This window comes from Triturus cristatus, chromosome 3_1, assembly GCF_964204655.1.
Source record: "Triturus cristatus chromosome 3_1, aTriCri1.1, whole genome shotgun sequence".
NCBI classification, from domain to species: Eukaryota; Metazoa; Chordata; class Amphibia; order Caudata; family Salamandridae; genus Triturus; species Triturus cristatus.
Genome location: NC_140583.1, coordinates 716,548,164 through 716,568,849, shown reverse-complemented (window position 1 = coordinate 716,568,849; position 20,686 = coordinate 716,548,164). Strand labels below are relative to the sequence as shown.

The 20,686-nt window shown below is 45.0% G+C and overlaps 1 protein-coding gene across 1 annotated transcript in view; it reads right to left on the bottom strand.

The window, feature by feature from the left end:
* Positions 1-20,686, bottom strand: part of LOC146860841 (uncharacterized) — a 915,295-nt gene that overhangs the window by 851,970 nt on the left and 42,639 nt on the right. Inside the window, exon 3 of the mRNA XM_085646176.1 lies at positions 907-1,162. Coding sequence (XP_085502302.1) covers positions 907-1,162 — 256 coding nt within the window. The remainder of the gene's footprint in view (positions 1-906; positions 1,163-20,686) is intronic.

Here is a 20,686-nt window from a genome sequence, read left to right as displayed (position 1 = left end):
ACACCTCATGGTAGAGAAACAGGGTGAGGTTGTGAGAGACAGGTAGATAGCAGTGAGTTAGAGAGAGGTGTCTTGAGAGAGATCTGACAAAGCAGATGAGAAATAAACATAGTTGTTAGATACATAGGGCTGTCAAGAAAGGCAAAAAGCAAGGTATGTCACAGAAGAGGCAAGGTGAAGTTATGAGTGAGTCACTAGACAAAAATATATTGTGGCAGAGACAAAAGGTATAGGTGACATGTACATAGTCTAAGAGGGGAGTAGATTGAGAAATGGGTTTGAGATAATGAGTGGGATTTATTAATTGGCCAGGGAGGGAGAGATGGGATACACAAGTTAAAAAGGGAGAGAGATCGAGAGAGATGAAGTAGAGAAAGATGAGGTAGAAAGCGTGGGGTGTAAAGTCGATAGAGTGAGAATAAGTTAGAGCATAGTAGACGGAAGTGGAAAAACAGAGGTAAAGAGAAGTGAGCATGGTGGGGCAGAGACAATAGGTTGAGAGGTTAGGTAGAAAAAGCGAGAGAGAAAAGTAGAGAGCGGTCAGATAAGCTTAGGTAGAGAGAGATAGTCAGTGGTAGAGGTAGGCAGAGAGAGGCTGTGGTACAGAAAAAAATCAAAGAGAGAGACACAGAAAGAGAGAGAGAGAAAGACAGAGCTTCTGACTGTCCCAAACAGTTTAATGCAAGGCCCTGGGCAATTGCGCACTTTGCCCTTGCCTTAAAGCATCTTTCTACTGGGACCCCTACCTTCACGATTTGAGGATAGTAGAATAATTGAGCATGACATTGCTAGATGTTTTTGGCTTTTTCTAGGGAAGACAAGAGTGATTATAATGAGGTTCATTTCAGAGGAATTGGGACAAGCTTTTGACCATGATAGACTGAGGTGAAGACTTTTTCAACTTACGGCTTGCCATTCATCAGCAGGAGAGAACCCTTGATGTTAATCGACAACCCTTTAATCATCATGGAGATCTCAATAATGTTGTGGTTATCCTTGGAACGTCTTATATCGATGCGGAAATCTTTGCAGTTTTTGCAGCAATGAGAGGCAAAGCGGTAAAGGCATTTTCCTGGAAAGTTGAAGATTTCCCCCGCAAAAGTCTTGAAGTTGAAGTAGCCCCACGTGCTGCAAATCTTGGAATGGCTCAAAGGTAGGTCACCTGTAAATTTGATTGAAGCCATTAGAAAACCTGATAGCCCAATGGAATTTCCTGACTATCCTGTTCATTACATAATTGCATTTTTTTTTACAACTCTGTTTATTGACAGTTCTGTAAAAGACAGATACATAGCATAATAGTGCACTGACATTTCAGTAATCCCGGCAGAACACGTCCTCCACTTACCAACTCAGCCGAAAACTGTGATGGACACAGGTGGACCTGACAGAGTCACCAACAGACCAGAAATATTGCCCAAGTTAGCATTCCATTTCCTCCAAATTTTCATCCACTTTAGGTGGCAAACCTGTCCTTCATATGCCACCCTCTCAGCCAACATACACCAGTCCATATCACGTTTCCAGTCCCCCAGATGAGGTGACTGCATGCCCCCCACAGTCTTGCAGTATTACATTTAGCAACCATTATTCCCAGGGTCCACCATATTTGTTCAATTCGATTAAGGTCCGCTGTGCTTCAGACGTTGAGGAGACACCATTTTGCAGAGGTGGTCATCATGTCCCCAGTCACTTCATACATATATGCCACAACCGCTGCCCAAAAGCTTTGTAATGTGGGCATTCCTACACAATATGGTAAAACGTGGCTATTTGCTTACAACCATGCAGACAACTCTCCGTCCTTGCTCTACCCATCTTGACCAGTGTAGTCTGGGAATAATAGGATCAATGTAGTAGTTTTAATTGAACCAAGCAGAAACCCGTCCTTATATCCACCTCCTCAGGGATGCTGGAGCTTCCGCCCACTCATCATCCTCTAGCTCCTTTAGGTCTTCAGCCCATTGCTCCCTCAAATGCTGCAAGGCATCGGGTGAGTTATTGATCAACTTTTTATATGTCAGGGATGCCGCTTTCCGTGGCATGTATCCATCCAACAGACAATCTTCTAGGGGCAAAGACTCTGGGAGCTCCGCTCTTTTGGGCAATACTGCCCTAAGTGGGCGACACACCTGGAGACAGCTGTAGATCTCAGTGGGGGCTAGCTGATAGTCATGCAGTAGGTACACCCATAGGAGGATGTCCCCATTCACTCAAAGGTTCCCTACTTGGGAAAGGCTAATTAAGTACCACTTGCCAAATGCTCCCAGGATGCCTAATGTTGCCATATCCCATAAGGGTATGGCTTGCGTGATTTTACCCCTCAATCGCTTCAAATTTATAATGCCAGAGAGGAACCATGGTTGTTGTTGGGTCAAAGAGGAAAGTGTTCCTAAGTGTTCCATAGTTAGTGCTGAGGTACATAATAGCAGTTTGTGAGATTCATACACAAGGCTGTATTTCCAGCGGAATAAATATTGATGGCATGTTTCAAAAATCAAACCAATTGGCAGCAGAATTACAGCTTTTGGTACTTCCAAGATGTCTTGTGGGCAGGAAATGATATCCTGAAGAATGAAATCATTGAGCTAGAAGCTGGCAGCCCATGAACCTTAGGTGGTCACCAGCATCACTTCCAAAATGAGGGTTCCACAGGGGGTAGCAAGGTGGTTGCGGATGGGAGGAGGAGGAGAGATCATCATCTTTGAGGGCCATGGTGGCAGTTGGTCAGTTGAGCAACCAGGTAACACTGCAAGTGGGGTCGAGTAAATGTGGGCTCTGTCAGGCAGCAGCAGATTGAGAGGCTCATTGTAGGAGATGTTGAGAGGTGTGGTAGCGGGAACATTCCTTGAGTGTGTTGGGTCATTCTCATACCCCTTTTCAGCTACACTTTACGAGAAGCCTACAAGGCTGTTAAAATAATTAATCACTGGTGAGTCACAAAACTTCACAAATTCATAGCATTGTCCAGTGAATGTATAGAAAACTAAGGCCTCCATTACAAATGGGGGAATACACGCCGTATGTAATTTTGCCACTCACAATTCTGCGTGATCTGCCTAGATTCAGTGGATCTGCAAATTCCAGTCCCGATAATTCTCTGTGTGCAAACCCCAGATCCGACAATACTGGGCCTAGTTTTACTGGGTGTGGATGCCCTCCTTATGCAACAAAAGCAAAGACAGGGGCTGTGGACAGGAGCACAGTCTAGCCCCTGTCTGATCCCTGAAACACCATGGGTGGCATACCCTGCTCTCTCAAGTCTGACACAGACCTTTCACTTCTCATTTTCCTCCTCCACTCCCTCACCCTGCCCCAAGCAGCGAGCCATGGTGTGATATGCACTCACCATATTCAGAGCCCCTAGCAAAAAGCTGTGGCTGGGGCAGAGAGGGCCCCAACCTTAATTCCACAGATCCCTCCCCCAACCCATCCCCTCCAGTGAGGAAGAACAGCCCTTAGGCAGTTGCACAGCTGAGGGCTTTGTGAGACCCCTCCCTTCTACCCAGTGCACAACACGAGGGGAGCAAATTATGCTCCCTCCATGCAAGCCCCAGAGGCCATGCCAAACAACTTGTCAGAACAGAGGCAAACATCTCAAAGCCAATGGTCGAGCTGAAGTTGAATGACTCCCCCGCTCCCCTTGTCCCACCAGCCAAAGTGAAAATGGGGGAGCTGCTCTGGCAGCCTTCGGATCTAATCTGCACTGATCCACCCATACTCCACCCCTTGACCACCACCGGCCATCCTGGTGGCATCTTCCATCTGTTTTGATTAGATGGAAAATGTTGATGGACATGTCCCTGGAACTAGGCTAAACTACACTTAAAAGTGTCTGGTATTCCTGAGACTGTGTAGCTATTCCCTATGCTGGGACAAAGCATAGAACAGCCAGAAATTGGAGTGGGTATATTGGCCAGAATCATATATTCCGGTCCTCAGCCTCACCAAATTCCATCAATGTTGTAATGAGGGCCTAGGTGTTATATACATGGTTCATAGACACAATTGTTATTTCAAGTTTACACATCAGTACTTTATGGAATAGAATTAAAGATGGAAGAAAAGCCAGCTGAAACATACCAACTCCTACCTGGATCACAAGCTTTTGAACAGAGATTTGTTTGACATTTGGATAACGGGTAAAGGTAGTGATCATACTGTGTAAATTATCCTGAGTACAGTACTGAACAGGTACTAATACACCTTGCTTCAGATTCTTACTAAAAAATAACAGGGTTTGTTGAAAAATCGGCTTCAAACAACAATCAATTTTAGGACAATATATATGCAATTATAAAAGAATATACTTAAAATGGTTGCACAGAATACTTTAACAAACATCATTATCTAAAAGAAAATTCATTAACAGGAAATAAGCAGCCCACTTAAACCCTAGGTTTCCAGCCTCAAAGGGTGCTGGTCCTTGATCAGCCTTGGACGATGTTAGAGAAAAGGCTCAAACCTACATCACTGCATGCAATAAAAAAATATACCTTTTGACTGAAATATATTTGTTTTTTCTCACCATGGAATTCAAGACTATCATGAATTCTACAGCATGAGGTACACTCTAGACCAATTTTTACAAAACTAAGAGTATGATTTAGTGTTTGGTGAAGGCATACTGTGATGGGATCTTTCGCCATATTACAAGTGCCATAGGATATAATGCACTAGTAATACAGAGGAAGGGATTTCCATCACGCTTTTTACTAGTTCAATAGGACAAACCATGATACTGCATATACATGTCTCCTTACATCCATGGCTCATACAGGTAAACAGCTACAATTACATGGAACTGTCCCCATGACACATGAAAATCAAATGGCATATCAATTAAATTTGCTCCCATTGCTAGATAAATACCAAATCACCTATCTATCTGTCTGTCTGTCTATCTATCTATCTATCTATCTATCTATCTATCTATCTATCTATCTATCTATCTATCTATCTATCTATCTATCTATCTATCTATCTATCTATATCTAGCTATCTATCTATAGATTCAGAGACAGAAAGAGAAAGAGGTATGACTGAGAAAGTGGATGCATAATGGAAAAACCCACTCCTGTTGCTGGTCGTGGACTCGACTTTCCTTCCTGCTCCCAATTTAAAGTTATCACTTATTAAATGTAATAAGGTAACCCAATGTTATCCTATGGGAGAGCTAGGCCTTGCAGTAGTGAAAAATTAGTGTAAGAGTTTTGCACTGCACACCGCCCTATGGGCTGTCAAGGGCCTACTCTAGGGTTGACTTATTTGTATTAAAAAGGAAGATTTAGGCCTGGTGAAAGGTTTATTTTGCCAGGCTGAAATGGTAGTGTACCAATGCACACACAGTCTGTAATGTCAGGCCTGAGATGTGTTTAAAGGGTGTTTACAGGGCTACTTAAGTGGGTGGCGCAATGAATGCTGAAGGCCCACTAGTTGCTTTTAATTTATGGCCCTGGGTACATGTAATACCTCTTTACTAGGGCCTTACAAGTACATTTAATGTCCTGAATAGGAGTAAGCTGACTTCCCCATGTTTAAAGGAGAGAGCACAAGCACTTTAGTGCTCAGTAGCAGGGGTAAAGTGTACAGAGTCCTAAGGCCAACATAAACAAATTCAGCAAAAACAGGATGACTCAAGGGACAATGGTGAGGAAAACCCTGCAGAGGATATCAGGTCCAACATGTATGCCCCCCTCCATCTGAAGGCAGAGAGAACTACCCACCTTCATGGGAGTGCTCATCATTAAGGCGGAAGAACCTGGAGAGACCATCAGCACTGGCGTGGCCATTTCCAGGGCGTTGTTTAACTGTAACGTCCATTTCCATTTTAGGGACATGAACCACCTCAACAATTTAGGATTCTCTCCTCTTACCTGCATTAGACACCTGAGGGGTTTGTGGTCTGTTTGAACCTGTAAGTGAGCCCCAAACAGATATGGTCTCAACTTCTTCAATTCCCAGACCACTGTGAATGCTTCCCTTTCTATTGCACTCCACCTCTGTTCCCTGGGAAGCAAATTCCTGCTGATAAAGGCTACTGGTTGATCTGGGCCCTCTTCATTTAGCTGTTAGTGCATGACCCCTCTGCTGTGTTCTGAGGCATCTATCTGGACAATGAACTCTTGGGAGAAGTCTGGGGCCTTGAACGCCACAGCTGTTCTGGAGACAGGCAGGTGGAAGATATACTGCTCCCTGGCCTGTCTCTGGGCACCATTCCTGTGGGCATGTTAACCCCCCACCTCTCATCTCGGTGATGCAACTCAAGGCCTGTGTCCAGGTCCTCCTCTGGCTCCTCCACATCATCCTAACCCTCCTGGTCCTCTGCTGTTGCTAGTGATTGATAAACACCTGCCTAGGCCCTCAGCACCTTCTGGAGCTCTAGCTTCCCGGTGTTCATCTTGGCTGGAAGACCCATCTCCTTACAGAATTATTTGGGCTCAACCACAGTGTTGGCAAGCACAAACTCCATCCTTGCAGGTGTAGCCACCAGCACAGTCAGGGAGAGTGAGAGCGAAATTGGAAAAAGCAAAAGAGCCAATCAAGGAAAATGTAAAATGATACTCAAAGTAGAATCAAATCATTTATCTGGGATTTTAGTGTTACACAAAATCACTGGATGACACAAAAATTCGGACATAAACATTTCACAAGTGTACATGGAACATCAACAAATGGTACAAAAATACATACATTTAAAAACACAACGTAGGGCACCTTTTCGGTGCCGTGATCTGCTGCTTTTTAATGTTACTAGCCACCCCTTTTTAGGTCTCGCGAGCCAAAGGCTCGAAGAGACATTTTATATGTGAGATTTTCAAAGTGCTACCCACAGTTTTGGCTGGCCTAAACCTTGAGTGCACGTAGGCGTACACGTGCACAGCTGCTGCTCACACTCCCTCCTCCCTTCTCTTTTCGTCAGCTTTGATCAGGCTCCTCTGTTGCTGGCATTCCCCCCTCCCTTCTCGCCCAGCCTTTCTTGTCACCTCGGCTTGTTTAACACAGCTGCTGCTCGCACTCCCTCCTCCCTTCTCCCCCTCCCTTTTCTTCAGCTTTGATCAGGCTCTTTCTTTCCATTTGTTTTCTTTCCTTTACCTTCTTGTTTGTTTTACTATTGCATGCATCCTTCTATTCACGTTAACTCTTTACTATTGCATGCGTTTTAACTTTTGTTTACATTGTTTGTTCGCATTTTGAGGCACGTAGGTTTTGTGGTGAATTTTTAATTTTTACAAGGTTGCATGTGTAGGCTTGCGTTTTTGTATCGTGTACGTTAAGGCGCATCGGTCGTGTGGCGTTTTTTTTTTTTTGTTTGCTTGTTTTAATTAGCACTCCCGCTCCCGCTAGGGGCAAGCTAGCACAAGCATGAGTGTTCCACATTGCGCTCTCTCACTCATTTGCTTTTTCTGCTCAGCTTCAAAGTAGGCAGCTTTGGCCATAAGGGCACATTCTTCCCCCTCGCCCTCTCTGCAGCAACAGAAACCAAAGTGGTGTATGTTTCTAATTAGCGTGGCTGCGCGCCGGTGCTCCCGCTAGCACAAGCATGAGTGTTCCACATTGCGCTCTCGCACCCATTTGCTTTTTCTGCTCAGCTTCAAAGTCGGCAGCTTTGGCAATAAGGCCACATTCTCCCCCCTCGCCCTCTCTGCAGCAACAGAAACAAAAGTGGTCTTTCACACTGATGTTTTCTTTAGGCTTCTTATAGGTAAGCGGCTTCACAGACTCCGTCCGCAATATTTTTTAAAATATTTTTTTAGCAAGCTCTCATTAAGTAAAACCAAAGCACCCATGCGCAGATTGGAGTTCATCCCACATTTAGTTCCCGGTTTTGCTTAGAAAGCATAGGTCAAAATCTACTTTTAATCATCCACTCACCCCGTGACTCCGTTAAACTGCAGGCCCGCTTTGCTGGCAGCAATTTTGTGCTTGGCTGCTAAGGTGAACTATTGCTTCCAAAATGGAGTGCTCGCCGAGCATGTGAAATAGCCAGTTGTTTTGTAAAATGAAATGCTGCCTCTTAAACTAACCACTCTACATAGCAGGGGTCAGATGGCTGATAGGAGTGGCAAATATCACTGTAACAAATTGCCAAGGTGAAAGGTCCCATTACATCTCCCTGCAAGATCATTTTTTAGCCTGCCCTGCTTCACTGTTCAATCTAAGTGTCAAAATGGAGGTTCCATTTGGCTCATGTGTTGATAATGTCTCCTCTCGCCACCTACTGACTTTTAAACTCAGCGTACAGCGAGCGCTCAGAAGCCAGGAGTATTTCAGAAAGTTGCTTCATTTACGAAGTTCACATGAGACGCGTGATTCACTGTAGTCCGAAATGAGTTCTCTAAAAACATTGATGGACTAACTTTTCTGCTTTAATCCGGGACATTTATCAAAAGTCCCAAGGCAGACGCAGGATACTGGGCTCAGATTGTGACCATCGGATGTATTTACTATTGTGTTGCGCCGCTTAACCGTACCTTTGAGACAAAAACTGAGCATCAAGTTTACCCCTTGACCCTCAGGCTAGCGAGGCCAAGCACCCCAAGGTTTACTCGGAGACGTTATGTCAATAAATCAATTTTCAGGCAGATCTTTCACTTCTGCACACAATACAATATGGCAGGTTACAGAGGGCATTTCATGTAGCACAATGATCTCTCATGTAGCATTCACAAAATCTGCGTTTTCCCAAAAGCACCAGAACTAAGCACATTCTGGTGATTTATAACGATGTATTGTAATGTTGCTGGCCATCTACTCTCTCTGCCACTCTCTAGTCTTACCTTTACATCTTTTATACCTCTCTAGACACTCTTTAAACCTCCACTGTCTCTCCACCACACTCCAGTTTTACCTTTGCAACTTTTAATGCTCTTTAGATATCACTACGTGAGATACATTTGTGATGTGTGTTATCGATCAAGTCTAGTACGGAAGCATTAGCATTGAGTTTTAGGAAACATACTGTCCATCAATAAAAATATATAGTACAATTGAACAGTTAACAAGAAGATGTTTTACACAAGAAGATGTTAATGTAAGTTGTGTGTGACCACCATGTTGCTCTCGCGTTGACTGAGTATAACTTGCAACACATACTTTTGATTGTTGGAAGTGCGCCACAAGCTCATTGCGTGCTTGAGGCTCATTGCGTGATTGAGGCTTTCTCTCGTTTTAATTATTGCTTTGTCCCTGCCTGGGTAATTGGGGCCAAAACATTAAACTAATAGAAATGGGTACACATTCTGATTCTCTGAAAGATTTTTGCTATGTAGATGATTATTTTTGAAGTATTCAAAGTAAGACAGGGTACATCAGTTCTCATAACGAAGTCATTAGATGACAATGATGAAACGTAAGTTTACTTTTAACTTCATTCTTGTTTCTAAATACACACTGCTGCACGCCACATGCCGCTGCACGCCACACACTGCTGCACGCCGCACAATGCTACATGAAACACTGCTGCACGCCGCTGCACGCCACACGCCGCTGCACGCCACACACTGCTGCACGCCACACACTGCTGCACGCCTCACACTGCTGCATGCCACACACTGCTGCACGCCACACACTGCTGCATGCCACACACTGCTGCACGCCTCACACAGCTGCACACCGCACACTGCTGCATGCCGCACACTGCTGCACGCCGCACACTGCTGCACGCCACACACTGCTGCACGCCTCACACTGCTACACGCCTCACACTGCTGCACGCCGCACACTGCTGCACGCTGCACACTGCTACACGCCACACACTGCTGCATACCACACACTGCTGCACGCCACACACTGCTGCATGCCGCTGCACGCCACACACTGCTGCATGCTACACAATGCTGCACGCAGCACACTGCTGCATGCCGCTGCATGCCGCACACTGTTACACGAAACACTGCTGCACGCCACACACTGCTGCACGCCGCACACTGCTGCACGCCGCACAATGCTACACGAAACACTGCTGCACACCACACACTGCTGCACGGCACACACTGCTGCACGCCGCACACTGCGGCATGCCGCACACTGCTGCACGCCACACACTGCTGCACACTGCTGCATTACTCACTGCTGCATGCTGCACGACACTGCTGCACACAGCACACTGCTGCACGCAGCACACTGCTGCATGCCTCACACTGCTGCACGCCACACACTGCTGCATGCCTCACACTGCTGCACGCCGCACACTGCTGCACGCCGCACACTGCTACATGAAACACTGCTGCACGTCACACACTGCTGCACGCCACACACTGCTGCACGCCACACTGCTGCACGCCACACACTGCTGCATGCCGCACAATGCTACATGAAACACTGCTGCATGCCACACACTGCTGCACGCCACACACTGCTGCACGCCGCACACTGCTGCACACTGCTGCATTACACACTGCTGCATGCTGCACGACACTGCTGCACGTCACACACTGCTGCACGCTGCACACTGCTGCACGCCGCACACTGCTGCACGCCACTGCACGCCACAGAGTGCTGCATGCCTCACACTGCTACACGAAACACTGCTGCACGCCACACACTGCTGCACACTGCACACTGCTGCACGCCACACACTGCTGCACGCCGCACACTGCTGCACGCCGCACACTGCTGCACGCCGCACACTGCTGCACACCGCACACTGCTGCACGCCTCACACTGCTGCACGCCACACACTGCTGCACGCCGCACACTGCTGCACGCTGCACACTGCTGCACGCCGCACACTGCTGCACTCCACACACTGCTTTTATGCGAGTTTATGCTACTGACATTGTAAATGACAATGGCTTTTATTTGTTTTAAAACCAAAACATAAATAAAAGGCATTGTAATTTTACAATGCCAATAGCTCAAACTCTTATAAATGCGAGACCTATTGCATTGCGAATGCTTGTTTAACCCTCTCGTAGCTTGGCATAAAAGCAGTCAGGCTTAACTTAGAGGACTGTGTTAAGTATTTATGCAGAACACAAGCAGTGATAAAGTGAAAACACAGCACAATAAAAATCCCACACCAATTTAGAAAAAAATAGCGTAATGTAATTACCTATTTGACACCATAACAACAAAAATCTAATTAGGAGAACCGCAGATATCCAATTGTAAAGGCTTTGTGAAATTCAAGCACGAAAAATCTGAAAATAATCAACTGCGGTCCGGTGTAGCGTACCATATTCCCACAGTTAGCAGTTTCTGCTTCTTTGTGCTATTTTTACTTAAACCTTTAAAATTGCCTATGTCCGGTTTCACTAATGGGAGTTTTGAAGTTTTCGTCTCGTGTTATGCATGAATTTTTACTCTATTTTTCTAATTGATGTGGGATATCGCTCGAACTGTGTTTTCATATTATTACTGTTTGTGTGCTGCAGAAATACTTCTCACAGTGCTTCTAAGTTAAGCTTGCCTGTGTTTGTGCCACTCTACCAGAGGGTTAAGCACAAGTTAATGTGGTGACTTTGAACACAAATGTTTACATTAAGTATGGGACTTATTTGCATAAACAAATTCATACTCTGTCCTAATCTGTATTTCGTGTCCACTTTAGGAAGGGGAAGGATATTGGGTAAATGGTGAAACTACCATCACCTCTTCCATTGAATCTGCCATCAGGGGCCCAATTTGGTGGTAGTTTTACTGATAAAAATGGGGGTGGACAAGTCACATGATTTAGAAATCCAGGTCTGCCTTCAAATGTGGTAGTGCAGTTTCCTCAAGAACACCATGTATCGCGTGGAAAGCCATCAGAAGTCCTTCATGTGCATGAAGGAAACTGCTTTCATATAAGGAACATTTCTGATGTGGGTCCTTATATTCAGCCTTGGCATAAGGGGCAGGTATGGAGGTGAGTTTTGATGGGCAAAGGAATGAGGCCGGAGCTCTGGTGGAATGGTCAACCATAGTCAAGAGGCACGGAGTAGGCAGAGGCGTGTCCATGGGAGGAAAGTCTGGGTACACCACAGCACCAAACACCACAGATTGTTTCCTATGCAGCAGATATTAGCCACTATATATGGAAAATGCTTCATTAAGTGAACTGTTTGCTGTCAGTGTTTCTTCCACCACACTGGTAAAAGGGAACACCATCTGCGTGGAGTAATTCAAGCCCATAATACTCCAACATATATCATGTCCAGAGGTCAATTAGAAATCGTGTTCAGGAGAAAGAAGGAGAATTAATGGCACATATAGAGCATCATCTTCATAAATATGTTTATTAAGCCAACGTAATTGAAAACTATATTGTAAAACATTATACCATATAACCATTTTTATAATATTTTTTAAACATTTCTAAAAATGTCCTTAGCTCAACGGCTTTATCTATCTGATGGAGACAAATCGCTAAAAGCACAAACTGTATCAGATCGAACCTTCATGTCATACCCTAAAAACAACAGACTAAGGTAAAAACGACATAATTATAAAAAATGTAAAACATCCAAAAGTGCATTACAAATATCTACTTTTACAGTTTGCCATTATTTTACGTAATGGTCTTCATTAAAATGGGTATATACCGTTATAGATTAATATCTATCCTTATTGCAATATTTCTATCCTAAAAACCTTTTCTGATAAGTCTCTCAGATAACAAAATGTTTCTGAATGCCCAAGTATTTTCTTAAATAGTCCAAGCTAGAGTTTTTTACTCATATATTCTCGCTCAAAATTCTCACGAGTCCTTTTTGCTGCAATGTGAAACGATTTTGAAGACATATATCGACTCAAACTCTTTGAACAATTGCCTCCCATTAAAGACTACAGGACACTCAAACTTTTTTGAATTGGTGAGCTGTGGTGCTTTCATTATTTCCCGCATTATAAAATCCCTCTGAGGTTTTAACAGAATCTCTGGATTGGAGTTGATAGAAAATAAAACTGTGACATTTAGTAAGTAGCTCCCAGAATAGAACCCTCAACTCCAACTGTAAGAAAGAAAGCACACTTTTAGGAGGCAACCGTAAGAGTTTCTCAAGCAAGCTTCTTCTGGAATGCCCCAATTTATTCGAGGATTGAGTGCCAATAATTCTGCTCCATACAAGGTTTGAGGCAAAACTTTGCAAGTAAAGATTGAATATCTCCCTTAAGGAGCATCAAATCCTTAGATTTAATCATAGATACATAGGGGAACGTTAACACTAAAATATTTATAGCAGGAAACTCAACCTCCAAGTGCATTCAATGGGCCTCCGAGAAAATATCATGGTTTTAATTGCTTCAATATATATAGCTATGCCCTACAATAATTGCTAAGGGCAAATTGCTTACGCTGAAGCCCTGCTGACGTATATTCTTAAATGATGATTATACATCAAAAATTTCAAAACAGAAAAAAATAAATTATTCGAGCAATTTGAATTCAAGTAGGCCTTCACGTGTCTTACGCTGTTGAATCCTTCTCCTGCTGTGGTGTAAGATTTGCTACGTAAAGTTATTAGTAAAAAATCATAAACATTTTAAAAATCTGTAAAAAGATTAGCCACAAAAGGTTGTTTCTCTGGAGATGTATTGGTTAACGAGCAAAGTAAATAATATTCCTAAACTAAATGAATCATATTGCATTAGGAAACGCACATAAAGACAATTTGCTGAGTGTTCATTCAAAATAGATCACCGTTGTTAATGCCACCTTTATGGTTATTGGTGACATCTGTTTGAGCTTGAAACATCTCTCTCCATGCACCTAAGCAGCGTTTATGGGCAAAAACACAGAGGACTACCTGCCCCATCCTTACTCTGTGTCAGCACTTCATTAAAAAACAAAAACATGAGTTTACATTGAATGTAAGGACCCAAAGTTTTCTTCAGCGCCCATACCACCATTGCCAAAGGCTAGAGTTGCTAATTACAAGCTGTCCAGTCTTGATTCCCTCCCATCATCTCTATCTCTTCTACCACCTCTCTACCCTGCCTGTGTCCTTCTCTCACCCTGCTCTCTCTTTGCACCTGTTTGCCTATATTTCTCTTTAGCCACGACCCCTAGCTTTCCCCTTGATACCACTAGGGTGATAAACTGGCATGGGTGCAAATTCAGGACGGTGAGTGTAAAAATTCAGGACAAGGGTAAAAATTCAGGAAAAGAATTCAGTACAGGGGATCAAAATTCAGGACACAACTTCGGGACAAAAGGTAAGTTTTACAGACATCTTAGAGAAGATCACGCAATAGTATATAAGTAAGTAAATAGATAACCACTTAAGTACAAGTCCAAATAAGTTTAAATTAGGTTGAGACAATTGTGCACCTCACAGTTTTTCAGTATGCCCGCAGCTTGCTACCTTAGACGATTAAAAATTTGCATCTCGCTCCAGCAGGTACATTACTCACCAGACAATGGTGATCCACACCTGAGTATAAGTGAGGCCGCTTTTATTGTTGATTGAAAACTAATGGATATACAAGGAACTCTGTAGTGCCAACCCCCAGTAACAAAACTGCCCCTCCTTTCTGGCCTCCTAGGAAAACACTCGATGCCCGGTCCGGCCTGTCCGGCCTTTCTACCACCCTCCAATGGTGTCCCTCACCTTCACATAGACCATATTTTATGTGTATTTAATTTCTTTTAAAGTGTTACTCATCCCAAGTATGTAGGGCAGGGTGTTGGAGTGTGTTACATCACACACACATTATATAGAGACAATGACTCATATAAACATGAAAGTCAATGTATAGGAAATGTTACTTAAGATATTAGGTGCTACAAGGTGTAATCATTCTTTTATCTATCATTCAGTCTATCACCGTTCATTCTGTCCTACCGTCTGTGTGCCCATCTATATGCAAACATAGTCGACCATTTGCAAACCTATCCACCATGTATCCTTCCATCCATCATTTCACTCATCCATCCCTCCATCCACCCTCCCACTCATCCATCCAATTTTTCATCCATCCACCCTTTCACCCCATCCATCTGTACACTCATCCATCCACTCTTCCACCCATAAATCTGTATACTCATCCATCCAGCCATTTACCATTTCACTCATCCAGCCATCCTTTCACTTACTCATCCATCCACCCAGTCACTTATCCTTCCACCCATTCACCCTTTCAGTCATTCATCCTCCCTTTCTCTCTCATCCCCCTTTCACTTATCCATCCATCCTTCCACCCGCCCACCCACCCATCTGCTCATCCATTCATGAATCCATCCATTGACCCTATTACTCATCTATCCTTTCACTCACCCATCCATCCATTCTCTCATCCATTCACCCGTTCTCTCATCCATCCACCCTTTCACTTCTTCACTCATCTACCCCCTTTCACTCACTCATCAATCATTACATCCACCCTTTCACTCACTCATCCATTCACCCTTTCACTTATCAATTCATCTATCCATCCATCCTTTTACTCATCCTTCCACCCATTCACTTGCCCATCATCTACCCTTTCACTCATCCATCCATCCTTTCACTCACCCATCCACCCTTTTACCCCTCCATCTACCCTTCGACCCATACATCCATCTATTTACTTTTTCACTCATCCATCCTTCTACTCACTCACTCATCTATCCATCCTTTCTTTCATTATCTATCCATTCACCCTTTCATTCATCCATTCACTAATCCATCCAGCCATTCACGCATTTCTTCACTTATTTACTCACCTACCTTTTCACATTTTGAGCTCAGCCTTTGTCTGCAGAGTTGCAGACAGAAGAGGCCCATCAAGAGCTTTACCTCGCTGTAGTTCCTAAAGCAAGGGGTGGTGTAGGGTGGGGGAGGGTTAACTATGCCCCTGCACATAGGCAATCTGAAAACGTAGAAGTCATGAGTCATGCATGATGCACAGTGCCAGGACATGAGGTGACTGTGACATGGTGTTGTTTCCAGGGCTTTTAGAGGGGTAAAATAAACTGGGGGGTCTCTTTAAAGGGAGCTTTCGATGTAATTAAGGTCGTGGCTTAAAACACCTAGGCTACAAATCTGTGCTTAGCATAGTGTTCTGCCCGACTGGTATTCTGTTGTTTCTGTCATTGCATCCAGATATATAATACAGCAAGTATTATTACACCAACTACAAACCAGGAATATTGTCTTTGTCAATGGTTGTTAGTTGCTTAAAATAAAAAAGCAGCAAACATGGCTTTGTTGAATGTAATATTGAAAAGATGTCAGTTCGAAAATGATAAGACAGTGAAAGAACTATAACCCGTTCTTTTTAACTTGTTTCTCAGGATTCTTTATATAAACTGTTTTCTCACTGTTGCAGCATGGGCGTTTTACCTTTTATCCATCTAACATAGCTGTACACTGAGGCAGGAGGAGGCCACTACATGCTTTACCAGCCCAGACTGCCCCATTGTCATCCTGTATGTGGCAATCAGCCTGCAGAATGACAAAGGGCAGGGTGGGGCTGCTCTTGTGCTCAGAGGAGGGCGAGGGGTCCCCAAGGGAGTTGAGGCTTCATGCAGGGACAGTGCTGTTGCCTGCAATGGCCAAAGTTACGGACAAAAGGCGTCCGTAAAAGGGATCCTCATGGACAACGGACGTGAGGTCCAAATTACGACAGTCCGTGAAATTTACGGACGGTTGGTCACCCTAGCTACCACTGCCACTGTTCTTATTGCCCCGTCGTGACAAAGCAGCCAGAAGAATAGAAGCCTGCGTTAATACTTTTCATCCACCATCCAGCTAATTGAAAACAAAAGAAGCCTGAGTCTGTGCTCATTAGAGTCTATAATCAGTTTCAACGGTTACCATTTGTTTGTCATCTTCTGGCTCCAGGTTCCCAGAGGTCCCCTTTGGCTGCAGCTTTGATTATGATAATCAAAAATTAAGTCCCTGGCTGCATCAGACATCAACATAGATAATTCAATTTTCTGTTGATTAGAATTCACCCTGACTCTCCTCCACACGGATGAAAGGCGGAGTCACCCTGGCTCTCTTCTCCAAAGGGGAAAATGGTGAATCTCTTTGGCAACTTACTTAACTATGTCTCATTTCCAGCCATGGTTTGAAGTAAGGCTAGGGCCATTGGTGACGTATGTAGGGGCACCAGGGGTTAAAGTCAAAGGGTAATGGGACAGAAGAGGGGCATATGCCCAAGTGGTCCCATGTCACGAACTCACCCCCTCAGCTGGGCCTGGCTTTAGTTAACTCTCTGTCAGGGGGGGGGGCTTGTCTGGTCCGCGGGTCTTATGGACAGAAACTACAAGACCCAGAATGCAACGGGGTTATAGTGACAAAAGAGAGTTAATCCTGGCAGCGGCAAGGGGTGCTTCGTGGGTGCCTCATCCCCTTAAATCCTAATGGAAACTACAGAAGCAGAGAGCAGAGGAGGGACTGGAGGCCGAGGGTTGAGGGTGGGGAGAGAGGAGGAGAGACAGGAGGACTGGGGCCAGAGGGTGGGGAGGGCTGGGGTGTGTGTGGTGAGGGAGGGAGGTGACAGGAGGGCTGGGGCCAGAGAGTAGGAGGGCTGGAGGTGTGTGTGGTGAGAGGGAGGTGACAGGAGGGCTGGGGCTGGAGGGTAGGAAGGCTGGGGGTGTGTGTGGTGAGAGAGGGAGGGGACAAGAATAAGGAAGCACTCTCACTGCCCAGGTGTCTCCGGCGGGAGGAAGGTAGGAGGGCCTGTGAGTTCGCATGAGTTTCTTGGCTCAGAACTGCGCTGCGAAGTTTTGGCAAGGAAGAGACGGCTACACCTGTAGTAACTCGAATAAAAATATACAATATGCTAAGAATGTTGGACAGAAAAGGAGCAGAACTAAAAAAACGAGTGAAAAAAAGGCTGAAGCAGCTAGTATAAAGGCGAAGACTAATGGCAGTCTCCGGTTGTACCCTAAAGAAAAGATTGCACGCAGGGGTACATTGGATGGTTATGGTGGGCTAGAAATGTTTGTATTGTCACCATGTACATAAAATAAGTTGGAAACGTGATGGAGTAGATAGTCTAGCCCAATGACTGCTGAATATTACACCACTGAACCAATTTGTCTAGTGACGGAAATGCCCCTGGTTTCTTTCTGAGTTCCAAGCCAGGCATTCACAAGTCAGAAGGAATTTCCCTCCTTCTCAATGTATTACACTAAGCTTCACACAGTCGTTGTGCCACACTTCCTCCCAAGGAGAAGCCGTAACATTACCATCATAGAGAGGGTCCCAACGCAGGCTGTTGTACAAGTTTAGCCCTAAGATCGGACCAGGCTTTTTTCAGCTTTTTAAAAGCGTGAACTTTACTATACGACTCCTCCATTTTCTCTTCGCCGCAAAATCACAGCAGTTGGAAAGCATGGGTCCTCGACAATAAATTGCAAAGGAAGCTCGGCGATCTGCTGGGACTAATTAGCACGGGCTGATATCTGCTTTTGTGTCTTAACAAGAAAGTGCCTGGGCAAGTAGCCAGGGTCGGCGCTTAGAAATGGTTAATTTTCCTATTAGATGGAGCCACGGGCTGCCAATTACCATAGCTGGGAAAAGTCCAATATCGGTGCGGGACCAGAGGGTTTAAGTGGAAAACTGCTGGGTACTCTCATGCATAACTACGTCTTGTATCAGAGAAGGCAGGGCTGTGCTGGCCGAGCAAACAATAGGGAACACGCTACTAAGTGTTGGATGGACTGCTGGAGCAGCGAGGGATGTATCCGCCATTTTTACAGAAAAAAGCCAGTGAGGAATTAGTTCCGCCGAAAGGGGTCCTAGAGTGCTGTACTTCTAACTGTGTGCATGTGCCAAGTAATCGGTTGGCTTCGGTTACGCAGTTCCTCTTCTTGAGTGGGTGCCAGATGTCAGTAATGGGCTGCGCACATTTTTGTCCAGGCTCTTGAGCTCTTGTAACAGGGCTCCCCATGGCCTCTGACTAGGAATTTACTCACCAATGCCATCCAAGGGTGGGGCAGACTCCGCATTCTACGTCTGAATTGTAGCAGAGAAAAGCAGCACCGGTGAGCTGCAGTATTTTATTCTTTTCATGTTTCAGTATCTAGTGGAGATAGCCCATACGGCAGCACCAAAAGCTTTCACGTAGACCCCTACCCAGCTCCGGTTTGTGACAGTGCCCCCCCCCCCCCGCCTCCTTAGCTGAAAAAGGGAACAGTGAAAGCTGCTGACGGGCTTGGAGGCGGCGTCAGTGGCATATGCTGCGCCGGGTATTCATATTGTAACTGGTGCTCTTGTAAAACGCCCCAATACCATCAGGTTGGGTTTGCAGTATATGAAAGAGCTAGTTAAAAGAACAAGCAGCGATCTCTTGTCATTATGGGGCCACGTGTTTCTAATTAGAAACACATGGCCCCATAAAGATAAGAAAGTGCTTTGCGACAGCAGCAAAGCAGGCGACCCAGTCCAGTTTGCAGGCCAAAGGGCGTCACCAAAAAACCCTCATTTCCAATGGCAGGCCACTGTTTAGCATAAACGGTGACGCCAGCCAAAGTAAATGAGGGGCGGGGCTTCGAGTCCCCTTCTGAAAACCCCTCATCCACAAAATCTCTCGCGGAGGCGAGCAGCGCTTTGCGCTGCAACGCCACGCGAGACCTAAAAAACTGGTAACTGGATATAAACAGGGATCCACTGGATTAAATTTAGCTCCAGGTATGCCCCAAAGATTTAGCTTTGATTCAAACGGTGTCCTGGTGTTGAGACAGAAAAGTCCTTCTCATGAAAATGGAAGTGTACCCTTGCCCAGAGTGCCCCATCTGCAGTGTTATCTGGATCTGTGATAACAATTTAATAGTCATTGGCGAACACGGATCATGCGTGCATCCCTTGGCCTAGGCCTGTCTCATGGATTGCGGTCTTGTTGAAGAATGGAAGACGCGTCCAAAGCATTACCATACTTGACAGTATGCTCACAATAAAAAAAACAAATCGACGCAATCTCTTTAGCATGTTTCTTCATGCTCCCTATGCTCTAGAAAATCTTCAAGTGGATCCCCATGAGCACCAGTCACTCCTTCACCCCGGCCCTCATCACCAGCCACCTGGACTATGGCAACACTCTCTACATGAGAGTCAACACCCAGTTACTAAACAGAATACAGACCATCCAGAATTCAGCAGCCAGGCTCATCCTCGACCTACATAGGCAAGCACACATCACCCCCCCCAAACAACTCCACTGGGTCCACGTACACAAAAGCTGTCATTTCAAAATGCTGACCCACCTCTACAAAGCTTTGCACAATTAAGGACCAGCCTACCTAAACCACAGAGTGAACTCCCCCCCGCGCCTGGATACCCTCATGGGTGATAAGCAGCACTTTACAAATCTTGATTGGTTGATTGATTGGTGAAAGGTTACTGCCTTCAATGCGAGTTAATCAGTGCAAGTGGGTTGGTGAAGGCATACATTGTTTTCATGAAATAGTAATCAGTAGAGTGAACAGGCTTTCTTACTTATGTCACTGGAGTGGTGCCCCCTGGAGTACTTGTATAAAGTTCCCCTGCTGTGTACTTATCTCAACCTTTGCTTGCAATGGATTGTATGTAGATTTGAGCAGCACGAATGACATATTTGTACCGGTTAAGTGATGCCATACAGGAGATCCAGCGCATATGATTGCATTTGCAGTCTGGGGTGTATGAATGTCTGTGAAGTTGTGCAGGAAAGATGAGAAAACATGTATGATTGTGTGTGGGATGTATGTGTGCTTGTGGAGGGCACAATACATGGAGGTCTCTGGGTTCAAGGTCTTGTTAGCAGCAGGTGGAGGTGGAGGATGCAACATGCA